The 20,653-nt window shown below is 39.7% G+C and overlaps 1 protein-coding gene across 5 annotated transcripts in view; it reads right to left on the bottom strand.

The window, feature by feature from the left end:
- ubr3 (ubiquitin protein ligase E3 component n-recognin 3) overlaps positions 1 to 20,653 on the bottom strand; it is a 188,320-nt gene that overhangs the window by 24,319 nt on the left and 143,348 nt on the right. For all 5 annotated transcript variants that reach the window (XM_033023993.1, XM_033023989.1, XM_033023990.1 and 2 more), the window contains 2 exons: positions 7,274 to 7,379; positions 5,745 to 5,845 (listed from right to left, as the gene is read on the bottom strand). In XM_033023993.1, coding sequence (XP_032879884.1) covers positions 5,745 to 5,845; positions 7,274 to 7,379 — 207 coding nt within the window. The remainder of the gene's footprint in view (positions 1 to 5,744; positions 5,846 to 7,273; positions 7,380 to 20,653) is intronic.

Genomic DNA, 20,653 nt, shown 5'->3' with positions numbered 1-20,653 from the left:
AGAACTGCAGATGCTGGAAAAATCGAAGGTTGACAAAAAATGCTGGAGAAACTCAGCGGGTGAGGCAGCATCTATGGAGAGAAGGAATAGGCGACGTTTCGGGTTGAGACCCTTCTTCAGACTGATGTGGGGGGGAGGGACGGGAAAAAGAAAGGAAGAGGAGGAGACAGTAGGACTAGAAGGAGAGCTGGGAAGGGGGAGCGGAAGGAGGGAGAAGACAAGGGCTATCTAAAATTAGAGAAGTCGATGTTGATACCGCTGGGGTTTACACTACCCAAGCGAATTACCCAAGCATGTCTCCTCACTACATTTACTGCTGGCTCCAGTCGCAAATCTAAGTTTGAGTGATCTGTGCAAGGCATTCATTGATGCTGGAATTCCACTGTGGAAATTGGAAAACAAATCTCTCAGAGGTTTTTTAGAGAAATACACAGAGGAGCATATACGAAGTGAGTCATCGTTATGGAAAAATTATGTTGACAGCAACTTCAACAAGAAAATCTTCCTCAAAGCACCGTCACGTGTGCAGTTGTGCAAGGAAATGGCACCCGAGATTCCGCTACCTCCTCAGACTGCTTTGACTAGGTGCGGTACATGACTCTCTGCTGTACTCTATTATGCTGCAAATTTTGAAAAGATAAAGTAAATCGTCAACTGTTTTGAAGAAGAAGAATCTGCTGCAGTCAGGATAGTCAGTGAAATCATGCAGAAAAAGTCCCTCCACCGCGATATTGTGTATATTGCTTCCAATTTTGCAAACTTCCCGCAAACTATCACTTCCATTGAGAAATGTGGCAAAACATAAGTGAAGAACTTGCAGGTATTCAACAAAGTAACTGACGATATTTGTAGAGTTCCTGGTGATGTAGGTAAAGACATACAGGAAAATGGTAGAGAGTGATTTTAGCTAACAAAAATCTTGAAGAAATACAAAACATAGCTAAAGCTCTCAAAGGTAGTTGTAATGCACAAGGTATCAACATGAATATAAAGTCTGTAGCTTGTTTCGGGTATGCACCAGCGACCTCAGCTGAGGTAGAAAGAAAATTTTCACAACTGAAGCATATTCTGTCTGATAGACGGCATAGTTTAACACCAGATAATTTGAAAAAAATGCTAGTAATTACGTGCAACAAGGCAACTTTGGTCATTTAATGAAGTATACCTTTATATTATCATTTTAAACCATATTTTGGTTGTGGAAATAAATGCTTTAAGCCTTTTTTTTGTCAATAAATGCTTTTAGTGCCTTTTTTGTAATTTTATTATGCCTTTTTGCCTGCCTATTTCAGTGTTTTTTAGTGCCTAAACATCCTGGCTCTACACATCACCATGGCAACAAGTTCACAGTGATTACAATGAGGTTGACAGCCTCTTCACACCACACTACCTACACATTTGTTCCCTGAAAACTGTTTCAGAGGTGATATTCAAGCAAGCCACAATATCTTCATATTTGAGACGCCAAAGAGCATATATTGATCTCTCTATTGTCATTAGTGCAGTATAGTGATAAATTTCTATTAGTAGTGCTGTGCTGATTCTTATTCCCTTCCTCTAACCTTTTCATTGATCAAATTAACTTATTTTACTGAATTATTTACCTTCTTGACATATATCAGTATTGCAGAACTTAAATATTATCACATCACAGAATGATGGTCCAGGTTTCTGAAAGGAAACTGTGTTCTATTAAGTGGAACTGAATATTAATATAGATAACTGGTGTTTTATTTAACATTTGCCACATTAGCAATCTCTTATGTCCGATTCCATTAACCTACTGAATTCCTCATTTTCCTCTTCAAAATGAAGCTTCCAGTTTTCTAACTTAAAATAAGACATGCAGGGTAAGAATTCATTCTCTTACAATGATCAATTGAGACACATTAATGTGCTTGTAATATGCTATTAAAGTAATGTTTCTTGGAAAAATATAATTCAAGAAACTAATTTAAAACCTTCCATTTTCCAAGCCACCTCAGCAAAAAAAAACATTGCAACACTCCCCAAAGTTAGAAAGAAAATTTTAATGGCCTCCAATTTGCAGTCAATAACAAACAGAAAATCCTTGCCACAAACCAGTGAACTAAAGTTCCAATTCATTTACTTCTGTTCCCCCTATGGAACTTGCCATCTGGAACAAGTTATCTCAGTCAAGGCAAGACCTTGCATATTAACTGGACCTTCTGCAAAACAATGGAATCAGGTTGAGAAAAGGTATAGTGCAAGAGCAAGGTGAACCAACCATCAAAACTGTCATTAGCTTTGAATGTTTCTGAATGGTTCTGGTATTCAAAAACTATTAAAGAATGTGAAAACATAAAAGTCTATTGATATCTTACATTTTAACAAAAGAACTACACATGTCCATGTGAAGGAACTGGAGTGTCGGAGATGCCCTTCGCTGCTTAAACACAAGGTTAAGATTACTGAGCTTAGGGTAGTTGGAATTACTAGTTTCACAGAATGTGAGTGTTTCCTCGGCCAGCCTTCCCCAGAGATGGTTACTTCAGAGTACTTCCTGAACTTTAGATTCAGGACAGTAAGAGGATAGCCATGAAAAGGCAGAAACAGCAGGTGCAGGAATCTTCAAAAGACATTTCTCTCCTAAACCAGTGCTCAGTTTTAAAAGCTGAAGGTCCTTTGGAGAAATATTGTGGAGAGAATGGTACCATGAGACAAAGAGGATCAGGGAAAATTAGATATATAGTGGACACAGAAGATTCAAGTACACAAAGGGACAGAAGGTTACATTTCTGTTGACGTCAACAGGAAAGCTCACTAGGTGTACAATGTCTCATTTATTACAATTAAACAGAAAAACGCAGAGAGCATGCCGAACATTCTGAAGTTAGGTGAAATAAGAGAGAAGAAGAGGGGACAAAAGTAGTTGTTTGCATCAGAACCAATAACCAAAGGAGAAAAAAAAGATTGAGGTCTGATAGTCAGAATTACAAAACCAAACAAGTAAGCCAAAAGCACGACTTTGAAGGCAGCATTCTTTGGATAATTTCCCAGTGCCGTACGTAAGTAAGAACAGATATTGGGAGATCAAGCAATCCCGGCTGAGGACTTCTTGCAAGAGGTAGGGCTTCAGATTCTTACAGCATTGAGGCCAATTGTGGGGCAGCAGATACGAGGTCAAATGGACAAGTTACACATTCAAAGGACTTGAACCAAAGTTCAAGAAAGAAGGTTCGCTAGTCTGGGTCAGCACTGGAATCATTGATTGTTTTACATTGCATACGTGTGCAGTTTAAAATGTACAAACCTGGCAATAATAATAGGCAAAGCAGCATGATCAATGAGAACAAGCAGCGAACAAACAAGGGAGCAAGCAATGGAACAAAGCTGTGAGCGATGATACACACATAGATATAAGTGACAGTGCATAGCAAAGACCGCTCAATTATGTGAGTGAGCAAGGGAACGCTTAAAAGAGACTATCTGACTACACGTCCTCCCATCTTGCTTCTTACAACGATACCCCCTTTTACTCTCACCGCTGCATCTGTTCCCAAGCAGCTTTGTACTCTAACTTTCTTCCCCCTACACCAATTAGTCTGAAGAAGGGTCCTGACCCAAAACAGTGCCTATCCATTCCCTGCCCAAATGCTGCTGGTGTTTTACCTAAAATTGGGAGTGAGGAAGATTGAGGAAAGGACTAAAAAGAGTTGGTGAAAGACTAATATAATTGTAATCATTTTATTTCTATCAAATAATTTACTTGTTTGTTTTTTTGTTTTTGTAGCTGCCTGAACTGCCAAGTTCCTGTTTAAAGCTATTACAAAACCTAAATTTCCATGAGGAGACAAGGTATAAGATTGTGTTTAAGTAGCCTGTTCATCCTGAAAGCTGCAATCAAATTCAATTTAGATTGACAGGATGAAATGTCCTCTTTCTTTGTCTGCAAAGATCCAGAGTAAATGAGCTTCTGTAGCGGATGTTGTTCCACAGCAAGAAATTGTATGTAATGTAATGCCAGATTGGCAGCATCATCCCAATAGATCAGAATGCTGGCTGGTCTTCAAAATGAAAATGACATACCAGACCATTTGGGACTGAAATTAAGGATAAGATGCAATGATTGTAAATAAAACTTAAACTGTGTCTACCCACTAATTTGGTCGCATATTAATACAATGCAAAAAAGAGATTACAACTTCTAGTTCTGAAATCCTTCATTTTGACATTAAAAAAATAATTCAAATGTTTAAAACTATGGAGATTGTAATGATGCAGCAATAATCAAACAAATTAAAGGATAAATAAGTGATCAATCTGCACAAGTCAAAGCATAGAATGTAGCAGAAGTACCAAATGATGATTATCCAATTATATTTTGATGCATATTAACAGTACCATTCAATTCTCAACCTACCATAATGTCCTATAGATACAAGCCAATAGAATGCATTCATAAATTCCATTCTCATCCTTCAATAGTTTTTGCTCTATAACCTTATAAGCTAAATTCAGGGGCATTCACCTATCACTGGTTCAGGAAAAGGTCAAAATAATATTGCAGCAGTTCTACTTCAACGATCTTCCCACATCAACCATATTCTAAAGTTACCCAAGCCCAACAAAATTAGGAGAACCTCCGTGATAACAATACACGCACAGTTATAGAGGATAGACAGTTTGTGCTCTGTAATTACACTCTCAGCATGTCTGGAGACGGTGTCTTAATGTTTAAACCTTTTATTTGCTCAGAATCTATTTCGTACATGCTTGTTTTCCATCAACTGCGTCTACACCCCTCCCCCACTCCTTCCAACAATTGCACTACCGGCACCAACAATTGTTCTGACCTCCATCAAGAAGTCCTTCCTGTAATAAAAGACTTAATTTGCAGCTGTGTCTCTGATCCATTTTATTTCACAGGATGAACAATGTCATGGCATTTACTTTGGTTTAATCGATGTAGGATTGGAAAAGATACCAATTCTCATCTGACCACTAACAAGACAACGTGAATTCCATGGTTCCAGCTTACAAGTTAAAAAAGATGTTGAATTTGCTTCTGCAAAGTGGCAATCCTTTCTTCCAAAAATACTAACTTTATTCTAATTATAAATTCACCATTTGCAGTACAGTGGCTTAAATCAGCTAATAATGTTTCATGGGTGCTTCCAATTTTAATTTACTGTTAAAACAAATAGATATATTAAATTTGATAAGTATGATCAAAAATCTTTGCAATTTTGCATTCGTCACACGTTCTACACAGCCTGAGGCCATGTGCTGACATTACATGTCGCATCCAGTAAGCATTACTGTAATTATCACTTTTTGTGTACAACCTCTTATTATACATGATTGCTGCAATTGTGACTGCTAAAATTCAATGTAAATTGCTATCTTTATCCCTCAGGCACTGAGCTGAGATTGAAGGATCACACAGATCGCAGTACTGTTAACAAATGAAGGTCATCAAAAGGACTTTACTAATAAATAAAAAGCCTCAATGGCTTTCCAAGCTTTAGCATGCTATGTACAACCAAGCTGATAACAAGGCAAAGGGACAGACAATGCTGATAAGTATATCAAGCTCATACTGAAGGTCTTTTTAGTACTGTTTAGTGCAATACACATAAGATAGTATCATTTATTTGCTATACAAGTGTAACCAGTAATTGATTGTTACACTCAAAATGTTATCATATTTTTGTTCATTGCAAAATGCAAGTTTGGTTATTCTATACAAGCAGCATTTTTTAGTACAAATTAAAACTTGCCTTTGTGCAATTCTTGTGGCATAGTTAAAACAAGGATCATTAGAAGCGAGGGAACATCTCGGTATAATAATGGCACATCTGGCTTCTCATCATCACATATTCTGAAAGTAGAAATTACACAGTTACAAGTATACATGACAGCTGAAGATTTGTTTTTGCAAATTTATCACTGAGAATTTTTTTTTACTTAACCCATTCCAAATGCTATTGACCTTAAACTGTGACCTGAGGACAGTTTCTCTAGAGAATAAAAAGCATAAAAGAGTAATTACTTCACAATAAGTTTGGATTTTAAAAAAAGTGTCAAATCAAAGCCCTTTACATAACGTAAGCAATTGTAAATAAATGTCACATCAGGTGTAATCCTTTATTCCATTGAATTGTTCTTTGGAATTAAATAAATCTTCACCAGCTTGTAAAAGTTTCTGACAGAATATTCTGGACTGGTTAACTGGAAATGTAACCTTCGTTAGCAGTGAATTCCCAAATTAGTGAATTTGATAAGTATATTTTGGCGAGGCATCAGCTCTCACTAAAAAAAAAACATTGTAGAGATGATATTTGTTCCAAAAATAGTTTTTCAAAGATAATTAATTAGAATATTACATCAATTTTATTGATGATGTAATGCAGCCAAAGATTTTGTTTACAAATGCAGTGCACCACAGATTTTTTGGATAATAAGGTAAAGAACGAATATGGAGAAGATGCAGAAGAGAGAGAAGTGTTGGAGAAGGATGAAAAAACTAAATGGCATAAGATATAGAAGGTGGATAGCGAATTTCGAGGAGGCAAAAAATTAGAAACGAAGGAAAAGAAGACTTTAGCTGAAATACAGCATGGAAACAAGCCCTTCGGCCCACCGAGCCCTCGTTAACCAGCGATCACCCCATACACCAACAATATCCTACATACAAGGGACAATTTTACAGAAATTAATAAACCTACAAACCTGTACGTCTTTGGAGTGTGGGAGGAAACCGGAGCACCTGGAGATAATCCACACGGTCACAGGGAGAATGTATAAACTCCATGCAGACAACACCCATAGTCAGGATCGAACCTGGGTCTCTGGCACTATAAGGCAGCAACTCTACTGCTGCGCCACTGTACCGCCCCATTTTATTGAATCTTTTGCTCTTTATTTTAGAAGAGTGAAAAAGGATAAACAATGCAACAGAACTATTTTAACAACCAAGGATCGTCTGTAGGATAGGAATTGCAGAAAATGTGTGGTATTTTCCAATGCAGAAGAACTACTTCTCTTGGTACTTATGTAACTTTGTCAGCGCCAACACGTGGTGACACTTGTGTACTGCCGAGGTTTTATGCAAAACAAAGCATTTCACTGTACCTAGGTACATGTGACAATAAAGCATCATTCATTCATTCATTCATTCATTCAAAGTACTGTACTTGTAATAATACAACTTGTTCCCATATTTGAGAATCCTACAGTGAGAAAACTTGAAATGTATTGATTTCATTTTACTTCATTACAACAAATTAGAAAAAAGTGGAGTACTTACCCTGAATCAATAACCTGTGTCAACCGTGTAAGTCGTGCCCAGGGATTGTATGCAGAGTCAATTCTAAAAAGGCGCATATGCATAGCTAGCACATGTAACAACTGGTCTGAAATTTATAAAAAAGGTTTAAGATGATGTCTAAGTATAACACATTCCTACTTCATGTTCTTAAAAACATTAAACAAAACTTTGTTGTACACAATTTTCAGAGGATGAAAAAGCTGTGGCAATATACTTTTTAATAAAGATGTTTATTCAAATTTATGCAAACATACTTAAATGATACATGCATTGGTTAAAACCTGCAAACCTATTCAACAGAGAGTATCAATCCAATATGTAAGACAGTTGGTAGTAATTGTTACATCATATTTGAGGTCTGATTTCTTGAGGTCTAATCAGACAACATCCGAGCAGAAAACTGATCAGATGACACTTAAAGTTCTGAAATTTTTCTGTGGTTTCGATATTAAGTTTGATCATCTGTTTGAGAAAAAACCTTTAACTTTATTCCTTTATGTGTGGAACTACCAAGAACCCCATTGCTAAACATAAATCCCTGTCCAATGTGTGCACAAAGTAGTATTAATGACGCTTATATCCTTTTATATAAACAACATTTAGCATCTTTTACATAGAGATCCTTTCTACATTTTAGATTGAACATATGCACAAGTGCATACACACACACACACGATTCATTTTGGCAGCGCATTTCACAAATAAAAGCAAAGTGAAATTGTATTGTATTTAAACATTTAGAAGTCACAATTTATCCCTTATCAATTCGTTTTATGTTAGTAGGAGAGCTGTTAACCATAAATCATACAGTTCTGCCACCATACAAGGCAATTTATCTTTTATTAAATCATCAGCTAACATGCAATGATCCCTTCAGGAGCAGTATAGCATTTTCCTCCATATAGGTCATATGCATTCTATGATTCTATTTCCTCTAGACATCCATTCAGAATCTCCACGAACAATTCAAATAGGATTATGGAACTGGTACTTTTAATTGCTAGGTACTATTAATGTAATACCAAAACTTAATGAACGAAAAACTGGAGACATTGAGTCATGGCCGTGCAGTTGGCACTGTACCCTTGACATCAATGTGTAAAGTCATAACTGCCAAGTTCTCTTTGCCCATGTGGATAAATATTAAGAATTCATCAAATTAAAGTGTTTTAATCTGGGTATTTTATTTTATTTGCAGTTTTCAGCAGATAGAACAAATTAATGTTTTATAAGTTCTCGAACTGCAGTTTAGACTCAACACTAACCTATGAGAATTATAATTGCACTTATGTCAATTGGTTGCACTCCATTCAAAGTGACTTGGAGCATCATTAAGAGTTAGGAACCTTGAATCCGTACCAAATTGAAAAAGAATCAGTCCTAAAAATGTCAACAAATTTACCATTGGCCATTTTGGGGGAATAGGGAATTATAGATTAGCATGTGAAGATTCATTTTAATTGAACTCCTAAATAGACCAGTTTTAATGTAATTTAAATTATGCAGATAAATTGTCCAAGTAAATTTCCATAGCATTTTAAAGGCCTTGAGTACTTCACATAAAAGTATATGAAACACTACAAAATGTAATCCAAATGTAAACAATTCTCCACAATTTGCCTCTATCCACTGATTTTCCAGCACCCTTGGTTACAAAGCCCTGCTGGATTACTGGGCCAACAGAGGACAAGGCCTCCGAGAGAAGTTGAATGGTACTGGAACGGTCCAATTATGAGTCTGTCCCACTTAGGCGATTTTTCAGGCGACTGCCGGCTTCCTTCACCAGCCCGTTATGCAGGCGGGGGACAGGGCAAATGGGAGGAGTGCTGTCTGACGAAATTCACACGGTGCAAAGCCAAGGTGATACAAACACACACCTCGATGAACAGGAAGGTTGGCGCTGTAATTAAGACGGCTAAAACACAGTGTACGGTAAGTGCTTTAAAAGAGGGGGAGGAGAGAGGGGAGAAAGAGGGAGAAGGAGTGGAGACAACGTTTAAAAAGTCAGAGTTGCACGGCTGTGAAGTTCGGTGGACATTTAACATTTCCAGTCGGTTATATTTGGTTCTGAAAACTATTGCTTATGTTTTTTTCCCCAATGAGCCAATGAAATTCACCAATCAGCACCTGCTACAACCTACGAGAACCTTCGACCTCCTGGCAACCCACTAGGACCTCCTGGCGACCCACCTACGGCACGAGATTTCTCACTGCTCTCCATGGCGGCTTTATTCTGGTCACCATGTCAAGATGTCGAAAAATTAGCAGCGACCATAATGAGGCCGCGGCTAGTTCCCAGAATGCAGGAAATCCTCACGACCATGAAGGCGACTACCCGGCAACCACCCACGAACATGTGGCGCCCGCATAGTCTCCTGCAGTCGTGTAAAAAGTCGCCTAAGTGGGACAGGCCCATTAGGATTCGGGAGGGCCCAAAACAATGGCCCACAAAGTCAGCCTTGGAAGCTAACTATGGGAACGGATCAACTGGAGTTCAAGAGTCCTGGTCACAGGCGACAAATTTGACTCGCCAATCGGACGTCTGGCCGCAGAAGTCCTGATGATATCGGCTGCCACACCCAGCTTCGGCGCCGCATTTTCTGGGGGACTTCCGAGGGGGGGGGGATGGGATTGGATTTCAGTTCTCAGTTGTGTTCTCAGTTGCCAGAAAATTGGCAGTGGACCCGTATATAGATTTACAAGAAGTCGGATGAAGGACGTGGACTGCGGTCAACAATGAATGGCATAAACATCAGAATAACATTTTTTTTTTAAATTAATTTTTTGGAATTTGGTGTCCTTGCTAATTTTCCTTGAAGGGCCTCTCACAATTGGGCGGCAAGGTGTCGTAGTGGTAGAGCTACTGCCTTACAGCACCAGAGACCCGTGTTCGATCCTGACTAAGGGTGCTATCAGTAGGGAGTTTGTACGTTCTCCCCGTGACCTGCGTGGGTTTTCATCGAGATCTTTGGTTTCCTCCCACACTCCAAAGACAATTTAAAGCATGGTTCATTATTTTGTCACTGAAATGCTGGCTTCAAAATGAACAAGATACCACAAAAGGGTTATGCTTAATATTTGGAAGGCCAATCGTTTGGTATGAAAATGTCTAATTTGCCGTATTAGCAAAGTGCATAGCTGCTTGGTAGCAATGGGAACTAACTACCCTTGCTGTTGGAATAACATGAAGAGTGCAACTTTGGATATATTCAAAAATATTCAAGAAGTTCAGGACATGTATTCTTTCACATGACTTTAAATTGTCAATCTGGTCCTGCCCACAAAATAAAAGTCAAGCACCATTGGTTTCAATGAGTCATTCTTAGAATTGTTAGGCCCCGCTCCGTGTACTTTAAACCTCGCGATTCCAGCGGGAGAAGTTGCAGTTGCGGAGCTCGGAAAAGCAGTCTCCCACCAGGGACCTACGAGCTCCTGATGTTCCTGCCCACCGGGCCTGCGGCCGGAGCCTCCGAACTCCAAAGTCGGGTCGCGGCCGCGTGCCACCACAGCTCTTCCTGCTCCGAAGACGGCCAGCTCCGCAATTTCAGGTCCGCAGGCTCCACGACTGGAGCCCTCAGGTCAGTCCCCGGCCGGAGGCCGCCGCCGGCTCCTCGATGTTAGGCCCAACGACATCCGAGACCCGCACTAGGAAAAAGTCGGGTCCCCGCACAGGGAAGAGATTAAACGGTTTCCCCCACAGGCCACCCCCCACCCCCCACATACACACAGCTAAACAAAATAATAAAAACTAGCTCAAGACATACATTTAACAAGACAAAAAAAAATTTAAAAGGCAGACGACTGTAGTTATCAGATGTTTTCTTGTCCTGGTGGATATTTTTGTTTTTTTGCTTTGGTCACTATTCTCTCGTGGAATCATTATAAATAAGAAACTAGAAACAAATATCTTTATTTTAATACAAAGGTGGACATTTATATTCTTGAGAAATTAATAATTCAAATTTAAACAACGTTGTCTAAGTAGCTGAGGTTTTAAATATTTGACGACTCCAAATAATTAAGTCAAGGAATTCCAAGAAGGCTATAGGACACAATGTACAGAATATTCACAATTCTTCAATCCTTTTGCCTCGCACGTTCCGGCCTTTGTCCAGCCATTTGACTATCACCCCCCACCTTTCTCCCCCCCCCCCCCCTCACCTGTATCCACCTATTACCTGCCAGGCTTTGTCCTGCCCCATCTCTCTTCCAGCCTTCTTCCCCACCCCCTCCCTCACCCCCATCAGAAGGGATTCACACCACAAAATGTCACCTATCCATTTTCTCCAGATATGTCGCTTTCCAAAATCACAAGTTAAATCGCTTCCGAAATATGTAAAAATCTCAGCGTATTTGCGTCTGGTTTTCGAGAAAATACGTTTCAAAGGCAAAATGACACACACCCACACACAGAGTTTTAAAAGTATATAGATATAGATAGATGTGTACATTATTTGAAAATCCATGTCTAATTCAGAAGTTTAGGGTATAGGGCAAGTTTAATACTCAGTTTTAAACTTTTCAGGTGAGGATTGCCCTATTAAACTGATGCAAAAAGTTATTTGGGAAAATTTGACGGGAAAGTCCAAAGTTTGACATGCAACAACATGCAACATCAATTTGAGCAGTTTAGGACGGCCTCGCCAGAAGGCGATTGCTCAAGAACAGTTATAATTCTCTGCACTTATTTTCAAAAATTAATCAAAGAAAAACAAATTGGCTAATTCAGGGTAACTTACTCTGTACATTTGTGTACTTTGCATTATGGAGGCTGTAATAAGCCTCCATGGGGTTTTTCTTTTTGGGATGGATAGCTAATCGTATCCAACGTGTAGGAAATAACTACAAATGTTGGTTTAAATCAAAGGTAGACACAAAATGCAGGAGTAACTCTGCGGGACAGGCAGCATCTCTGGAGAGAAGGAATGGGTGCCGTTTCGGGCCGATACCCTTCTTCTCGACCTGAAACGTCACCTATTCCTTCTCTCCAGAGATGCTGCCTGTCCCGCTGAGTTACTCCAGCATTTTGTGTCTAATCGTATCCAATACCAGGTGTGGTTTATATGGACATAGGAAATATAAGAGTACACTTTGTGGCACTTCAAATGCCTGGATTAGGAGGTATTAGCTATAGGGAGAGGTTGAACAAACTTGGATTATTTTCTCTAGAAATCTGGAGGTAGCGGGAAGACCTGATAGAAGTATATAAAATTACGAGAGGCATAAATAGGGTGGACAGTCAGAATCTTTTCCCCCAGGATGGAAAAAATTAAAATACTAGAAGGCAAAGCTTTAAGGTGAGAGGGATAAAGTTTAAAGGAGATGTATAGGGCAAGTATCTATTGATTTATTAATGTAATAACAATATAATAAAAATAATACAACACAGAGCATAGCAAGTCCGTAGAATGTGCTGCCTAAGGTGATGGTTGAGGCAGATATGATAGTGGCATGAAGGAGACTTTTGAATAGGCATATGGAGAGATTTGGATTATGCGCAGATAGATAGATTTGCACTTGGCATGTCTGCCACAGACATTGTTGCCCAAAGGGCCTGTTCTTGTGCTGTACTGTTCTATGTTCCATGTGATAAACCTAATCCATCAAATATGACACAGCACCTGATCCTATGATTCATCTACTTTCCTACGCAATACCTGCCCACAACTGAAAAAAAACACTCAAACCGGTTACTAAAGACTGACTTGGCATCCATGGAATTGTACTCATAATAGCCAATATAATAAAGGAGAATCAAACAGAAAAAAACAATTGAATAGAATTATTAGGTTTCATCTGAGAAAATGTACTGTAATGGTTATTGATCTAATATCAACCCAGTGACATTCACTGTATGCAGAAATATAATATTCATTTTGCAACATTTGTGAACATTATTTCATTTATATTCAAGTACTCAAGAGCACATTTGCTTTAACTTAAAGTTAATTAAACTGATTTCACTAGTAAATGCTCAAGAGATATCATCCACATTTTCAGTATTTGCTGTTAGAAAAGTAACGGATGCCAAATAATTTCCTCCTCATTTACTCTGTATTCAGGATGCAGGTGACAGCAATCAATTGCAGTGCAATCTCGATCTTCAATTATTTTAAAAGCTGCTGGAGATAATTACAAGCCTGAGGCATGAGCTGTCAGATGACATCCAGACAACTCTGGTGTCAAAAGAGTAGCATTCATATAATGACAGACAATCATATTGATATTCAAGTTAAATTATAATTTGTCTTAATATTCGCCAAGAACAATTCAGACCTTCCAACAAATACAAGAAAAATACAATATCCTTCACATTTTTAATCCATGCTTTGAAAGAAGCATATTTGCAGAGTGCTAATCAAGGGCACCACATTGATTCTAAATTCTCAGTTTTGTTGGCCCAGAAAGACAAGGCAATCAAACGTGATTAACGTTAAATGGTTTTCATTCATAAGGTTAGCTATTTTCTTTTGGGAATTTAACCAATGATCTGCCGTAAAATACCATATTTCAATATTAAAATAACCAATCTGTACACATGACACTCAAATAACTTAAATCCTAATCGAGATGATTTGTATACAGATCCTCCTCAGCCCCTACAATACACAAAATGATCTCAATTGTTTTGTATAATTTCCTATTCTGCTAAAATCCCCCCCCCCCCTCCTCCAAAAAAAAACATGACATTACTGGGTTGCACACAAATCACTTAAAATAACAACCAGCCACAATTTTTTTTCCTGTTTTATTGTGAATGTAAAGAATTGTTGATGATCGTTTCCTAATGCGTCACTTGGTGTCGTTCTGCGAATTCTCAGTCCCAAAAGAAGCCAAACAAATGAGGCAATGGCTTGGCATGCACAATTATTATAGACCTTGGATCCCTAACATAGCTCTAGAAACCAAAGAGCTAACACCCTATACCAGCAAGGAGGGTGAATTTAAACTAACCAAGAAAGCACAGGAGGCCTTTGAAAACTTGAAGAGATCATTGATGCAAGCTCCGGTGTTGGGAAGACCATTGTACGACAGACCTTTCCAGCTCTACTGCACTATTTTATCCGAGTGTGCAACCTCCGTTCTGACTCAAAAACATGGGGATAGACATAGACCAGTTACCCATTACTCTTCTAAATTAGATCCTGTAGCCAGGGGGCACTCACTTTGCATTCAAATTCTAACTGCTATATATAATAAGTTTACCATCAGCTGCTAATTTGACTCTCCAGCAGGAGATTGTAGTATATAGATCACATTCAGTAGTGGCATTGTTAGGGCAGCTCCAAACCCAGCACCTAACAATGGCTCGGCAAAATAATCGCCGCCACTCCGGAAGTGGCGGCGTTGCCCTAGCAGCTGCGGCTCGCCTGCAGTCCGTTTCTTTTCTTTTTTTGTTTTCTTTTGTCCCGTTGTTAGTTTATTTCAGTTTATTTTAGTTGTGTATGTGTGGAGGGGTGGGAGAAACTTGTTTTAGTCTCTTTCTTCGGGGGGATGCGACCTTTTCTTGTCGTATCCCCCCGTCTCCGTCTGCGCTGAGGCCTAATGACGGAGCTGGCGGCCTCCAACTGGGACCGACCTCGAGGCTCCGGAGGCAGAGCCAGCCAGGACTTACCAACGAGAGGCTGACAGACTTCGGGGCTGTGGCGGCGTTGGGGCGGAGGCGACCCGACTTCAGAGCCTTGGAGGCTCGGCCGCGGGCCCAGTGGACGACATCGTCGGGAGCTCGCAGGTCCCAGGATGGTGACCTGTTTTTCCGGAGCTCCCGCAACAACAGCTTCGTCCGCTGGACTGGAGGGTGGCAGCTTCGGCAGCTTCGACCGCCCGGGCCGCGGAGTTTAAACCAGCCCGTTCGCGGAGCTCGGATTCAGCCACGGGACTTACTTACCATTACCCGGCGGGGTCAGAACATCGGAGGCCTGGATAGCCTCAGCGCAGAGGGAGAACAAGGAGGGAAGAGACAAGGACTTTAAGACTTTTGCCTTCCATCACAGTGAGGAGGGCCTGGAAGACTCACTGTGGTGGATGTTAAATCTGTGTTTATTGTGTGTTTTGTTATTTTATTCTATGTTATGACTGCAAGGCACGAAATTTCATTAAGACTGAAAAGTCTGAATGACAATAAAGGATACTTGACTTGATCCAATATAATGTGGATAAATGTGAGGTTATCCACTTTGGTGGCAAAAACAAGAAAGTAGACTATTATCTGAATGGTGGCCGATTAGGAAAAGGGGAGATGCAACGAGACCTGGGTGTCATGGTACACCAGTCATTAAAAGTAGGCATGCAGGTGCAGCAGACAGTGAAGAAAGCGAATGGTATGTTAGCATTCACAGCAAAAGGATTTGAGTATAAGAGCAGGGAGGTTCTACTGCATTTGTACAGGGTCTTGGTGAGACCACACCTGGAGTATTGCGTACAGTTTTAGTCTCCTAATCTGAGGAGGGACATTCTTGCCATAGAAGGAGTACAGAGAAGGTTCACCAGACTGATTCCTGGGATGTCAGGACTTTCATATGAAGAAAGAGTGGATAGACTCGGCTTGTACTCGCTAGAATTTAGAAGATTGAGGGGGATCTTATAGAACTTACAAAATTCTTAAGGGGTTGGACAGGCTAGATGCAGGAAGATTGTTCCCGATGCTGGGAAAGTCAAGAACAAGGGGTCACAGTTTAAGGATAAAGGGGAAATCTTTTAGGACTTAGATGAGAAAAACATTTTTTACACAGAGTGGTGAATCTCTGGTATTCTCTGCCACAGAATGTAGTTGAGGCCAGTTCATTAGCTATATTTAAGAGGGAGTTAGATGTGGCCCTTGTGACTAAAGGGATCAGGGGGTATGGAGAGAAGGCAGGTACAGGATACTGAGTTGGATGATCAGCCATGATCATATTGAATGGCGGTGCAGGCTTGAAGGGCCGAATGACCTACTCCTGCACCTATTTTCTATGTTTCTATGTAGATGGGAGTGCATCTATTGGACTATGGGGAGAGAAATTGTCTGGGTACGCAATTGTTAATCAGAATGGGGAAATTGTAGAGTCACCGTACTCTGCACAACAGGCTGAATTATTTGCTTTAATTCGGGCATGCATTATTGGGGAAAATTTAAAGGTAAATATTTACACTGATTTTCGGTATGCATTTGGAGTGGTACATGATTTCAGACAATTATGGAAAAATAGGGGATTTGTAACTTCAGCAGAGACTCAAATTTCAAATAAACAATTGGTGACAGATTTATTGAAGGCCTTAATGCTACCCAGACACATTTCTGTTATGAAATGTAGCGCCCACACAAAAGGACAGACCACAATAGATATCGGGAATCGTATAGCCGATTTAGTAGCAAAGAAAGTGTCACGGGAACATAAGATGGTAGTACCAAAAATGATGAGGCAGACTAAAAGGTTAAATAACGTCTCCCTCGGAGAGGCTGATGCCAACCATCCAAGAAATTGTTCAATTGCAGGAGGAAGCTACTGAAAGGGATAAAGAACGATGGAGACAGCTTGGATGTGTACTGGATTGTATGACTGGATTATGGACCACTCCAGCAGGGTAAACTTGCATGACAGATTCTATGGCAGTATGGGTTATAGAATGTATGTATTATGCAACCCATTGTGGTGCAAGAGCAGCAGGAGACACTTTTGGCTACTTGGTGGCATCCAAAATTCCAAACTTTAGCTCAGAACGTAAGTAGTAATTGCCTGGTCTGCCAGAAATACAATCCAGGGAAAGGAATGGGATGCGAAGAAGGAAAAACACCATTACCTATGAGTCAGTTTGAGACACTACAGATGGACTATATCGAATTAGAAAGGTGCCAGGGTTATAAATATGTACTTGTCATAGTCGATGTATTCAGCCGGTGGATCGAAGCTTACCCAACCCTTGATAATAAAGCGGCTACTGTTGTCAAGGTGTTAATGAGAGAAATTGTCCCTAGATTTGGCATCCCTATTTGACTTAGTTCAGATAATGGTCCACACTTTATTGGACAAATCAATAAAGAATTTTGTGAACAGCTGGGGATCCAGCAGCAATTGCACTGTGCTTATCGACCACAGGCTGCTGGACTTGTAGAAAGGGAAAAACAGACTCTTAAAACTAAATTAGCTAAATTAAAGGCGGAGACTGGACATGGTTGGATTAAATTACTCGCCATAGCTTTATTTCAGATGAGAGCCACGCCTGTAGGGAAATATAGACTGAGTCCAGCTGAAATTGTTTATCGTAAACCCTTAAGAACACCTTGAAATCAGAATGCAATGAAGATAATTAACTTCCATCATATGACTGCGGAGATGACCGACTATATTCTAGCTTTGACCAGAGCATTGAGGGACTCACACTGTAGAGTAAGAGCAGCCTATAGCGAGATGCCTTTGTCAGCAGCTTCAACTAAAGTGAAACCTGGAGACTATGCCCTTATTAAGAATTGGGTAAGGAAAGGATTAGAAGTTCGCTGGGAAGGACTGTACCAGGTTCTCCTAACTACTCCAACAGCAGTGAAAGTAGATGGAAGGAATGCATGTGTAAATCTCCACCACTGTAAGAGTATCAGTGGAAATAGGGACTGCTAACTTACTTTATTCCAGGTTCTCTTTGAAACTTCATACTCTACTATGGATCAAGCACAGATGAATTATCAAGATGGATGGAGGGGATTTGCGCCCATGAAAACTTAGGAGGTGAAGACTCATCAGACGGAAATCATGAAGCTACGCCCATGAAAACTCGGGAAGCTTGATGAAATATTGGGAAAATACATCAGCATCTTTTTGTTAAGATATCTGTTAGAATGAAGCAGTCACTATTGTATTCTGGTTATCATTAATGAAATGTTATCATATGATAAAAGGGAGGAATGTTAATATTGGCCAAAATAGAGATATATAAAATGGAGGACCTTTGCATCTGCAAAACCTGCTGGGCCTCTTGTCTGTGAAAAGCTGCAGGCTGTGGATTGGCACCAGTTGGTCTGGACCCTAGATTGATATGCAGGATAAGGAAAGATCCAGATGTCCTCTCTATTGTTAAAATGTATGAGGACTTTACAGAGAAACCCAAAGGTGTTGCAGATGCATTAGCATGATTGGCTGGCTGCTGAAGAATTCTACATACTGTTAATAATGTTGCAAGATGTTTGTGTTACTGTTTGATGATTGGATGGAGTGTGAAGCCTTGTTTGAATTGTTTATACTCCCCAGGAGAATGTTGCATTACTTGATTGATTGACTTCCTTCCAGAGGCTTCTGTAGAAACATTGTAATGGGGTGCTTTGTAATTGGGTTGGGGAACTATCAATAACACCTTAATGTAATCAATATTTGTGATTGGTTTGTAGGGGTACCACCCCCATGTAGACCTGCCCCACGGGGTTCGATGACCTATAAAAGGTAAATCCCGCGAGGTTTGTTGTTGATCTTCTGGAGGAGTGCATGGGACTGCGTAACCTTTTGGAAGTATATGCTTGCACAAGGCTGAAGGGCTTGGACAAGCAGAGGCAGGGATTCATCCCGCAGTGTGGCTAGGTATCGTATCGGGAATTCGTTATTGTTTCATAAAATAAAAGTTTAGTGGTCCAGTGCTTGACTGTATTTTACTGAACTAGACTAAGGGTCTAGCTCTAGGAGCATAATTACACATGTTCTTGAACAGTTTCTCATAACTTGATCAAATGTTTACTTAATACAAGGGAAATAAAAAATCAGAGCATGGAAGAGTTCCCTCAATACTTTCCCTCTTGTAACCTTCGTTTTACAAAGAATTGTAAAGAGTCTGAAAGATACTGCATTTCCTTTGTACAAGTTGGGAGGTCTGAATTGTACTTGAAGAATATTAAGCCAAATAATAATTTCCCTTAAATATCAATATGACTCTGGATGTAAAATATCACAGGAAAGGCCACCTCCACCAAGAGTTATGATAAATGGAGAATTTACTTTACTGATTCTTTACTTCTTCTGTATCGGAATCCTATGATACAGTCTTAAAACATTTTTGACTTTTTGCCTATACTGTACTAATTTTTTCAAACCATGTCTTTGAGTATTTTATATCCCAGAATTGAAGATGCTAAAGTAGCTACTCATGCCTTTTAAAATAGATTTACTGGGCTCAATATAGAGCCATAATTTACTCAATAATGTAAACAAACAAAAACATTGGTGGGATTATAGGACCAAGTTCAAAATATTTGTCACCGAAAAAGTGTAATATTCTAGCATTAGATCTTGTTTTATATCTCAACAGTTCAGCAAGTTACTGAATTACTGGTGCACTACTTTGCAATGACAATACTATCTACAATATAGGAATCTACAATATAAGAGGCCATTTAGACCATTGTGCTTTGGTTGCACCGTTGTTACAGTGACTCAAAACTAATCTTGCATCAAGAATTTCTCCTAACTTTCCTCTTAAGCTCTCTAGTGGCAGTTTTAAATTGATGATTCAGTAAACTGACTCTAATTCATGTCTCTCCCTATTCCACCTATCAAAATATTATACTTTTAAAAAAAATCTTCAGCAAATATCCTCACCCTTCCCATCATTTCTCATATCTATTGTTTCCCATTTCTTGCATTATCCTGGAGAAACGAGAATGGGACAAAGAACAAGGAACTATTGTTCACTTCATCACTTTTAGATAAAATACTTGAAACCATCATCGGAGACACAAAAAGAGAGGCATGAAAAGAGGTGGAATAACACAGGCCGATATTCTCAGCAATTTTGCAAAAGTAAAGGGTATAACTAGGAAGAAAGTGACAGGTGGTGTGTATCATTAGGAAATGTGAAATTATCCTTGGTGGGTTGAATGGAAAACCAAAACTGTTTCTTCAAAATTTTCTAATCCATTGACAGGACAGGCAATTCAAATCAATATTCATATTCTCTCAAGGGCCAACATTCCCAGTATTAAGCTCATAAAAAATGTTCAATTAGCTTCAAAGTTTGGTTCATACCTTTCACATGCCCAACACTCGACTCCAAAAGCAGGTACATTTCTCCCTGCTCCGTCACAAGAGATTTCCAGGAGGGCCCAGAAAATGCTTCAAGGATATTCTCAAGGTCTTCTTTTTTAAAAACTGTTAGAGCTATTACGTGGCCTGGGCAAGTGATCGGGGAGTGTTGGAACCAGGGTCCAGGCATGTGTTGGGGAGCATTGGAATAGAGATCTGGGTTGGTGGAAATTGTAAACAACTCCAGAGAACTGGATGCCAAACCATCTCTTCTCCGGCGACACCCGGCAAGGAATTGGAAATCCTGATGGTTTGGCATCCAGTTCTCTAGAGTTGTTTATAATTTCCACCAACCCAGATCTCTATCCCAATACTCCCCAAC

Source organism: Amblyraja radiata, chromosome 7, assembly GCF_010909765.2.
Source record: "Amblyraja radiata isolate CabotCenter1 chromosome 7, sAmbRad1.1.pri, whole genome shotgun sequence".
Classification (NCBI taxonomy): domain Eukaryota; kingdom Metazoa; phylum Chordata; class Chondrichthyes; order Rajiformes; family Rajidae; genus Amblyraja; species Amblyraja radiata.
This window is presented reverse-complemented; position numbering and strand designations above follow the sequence as displayed.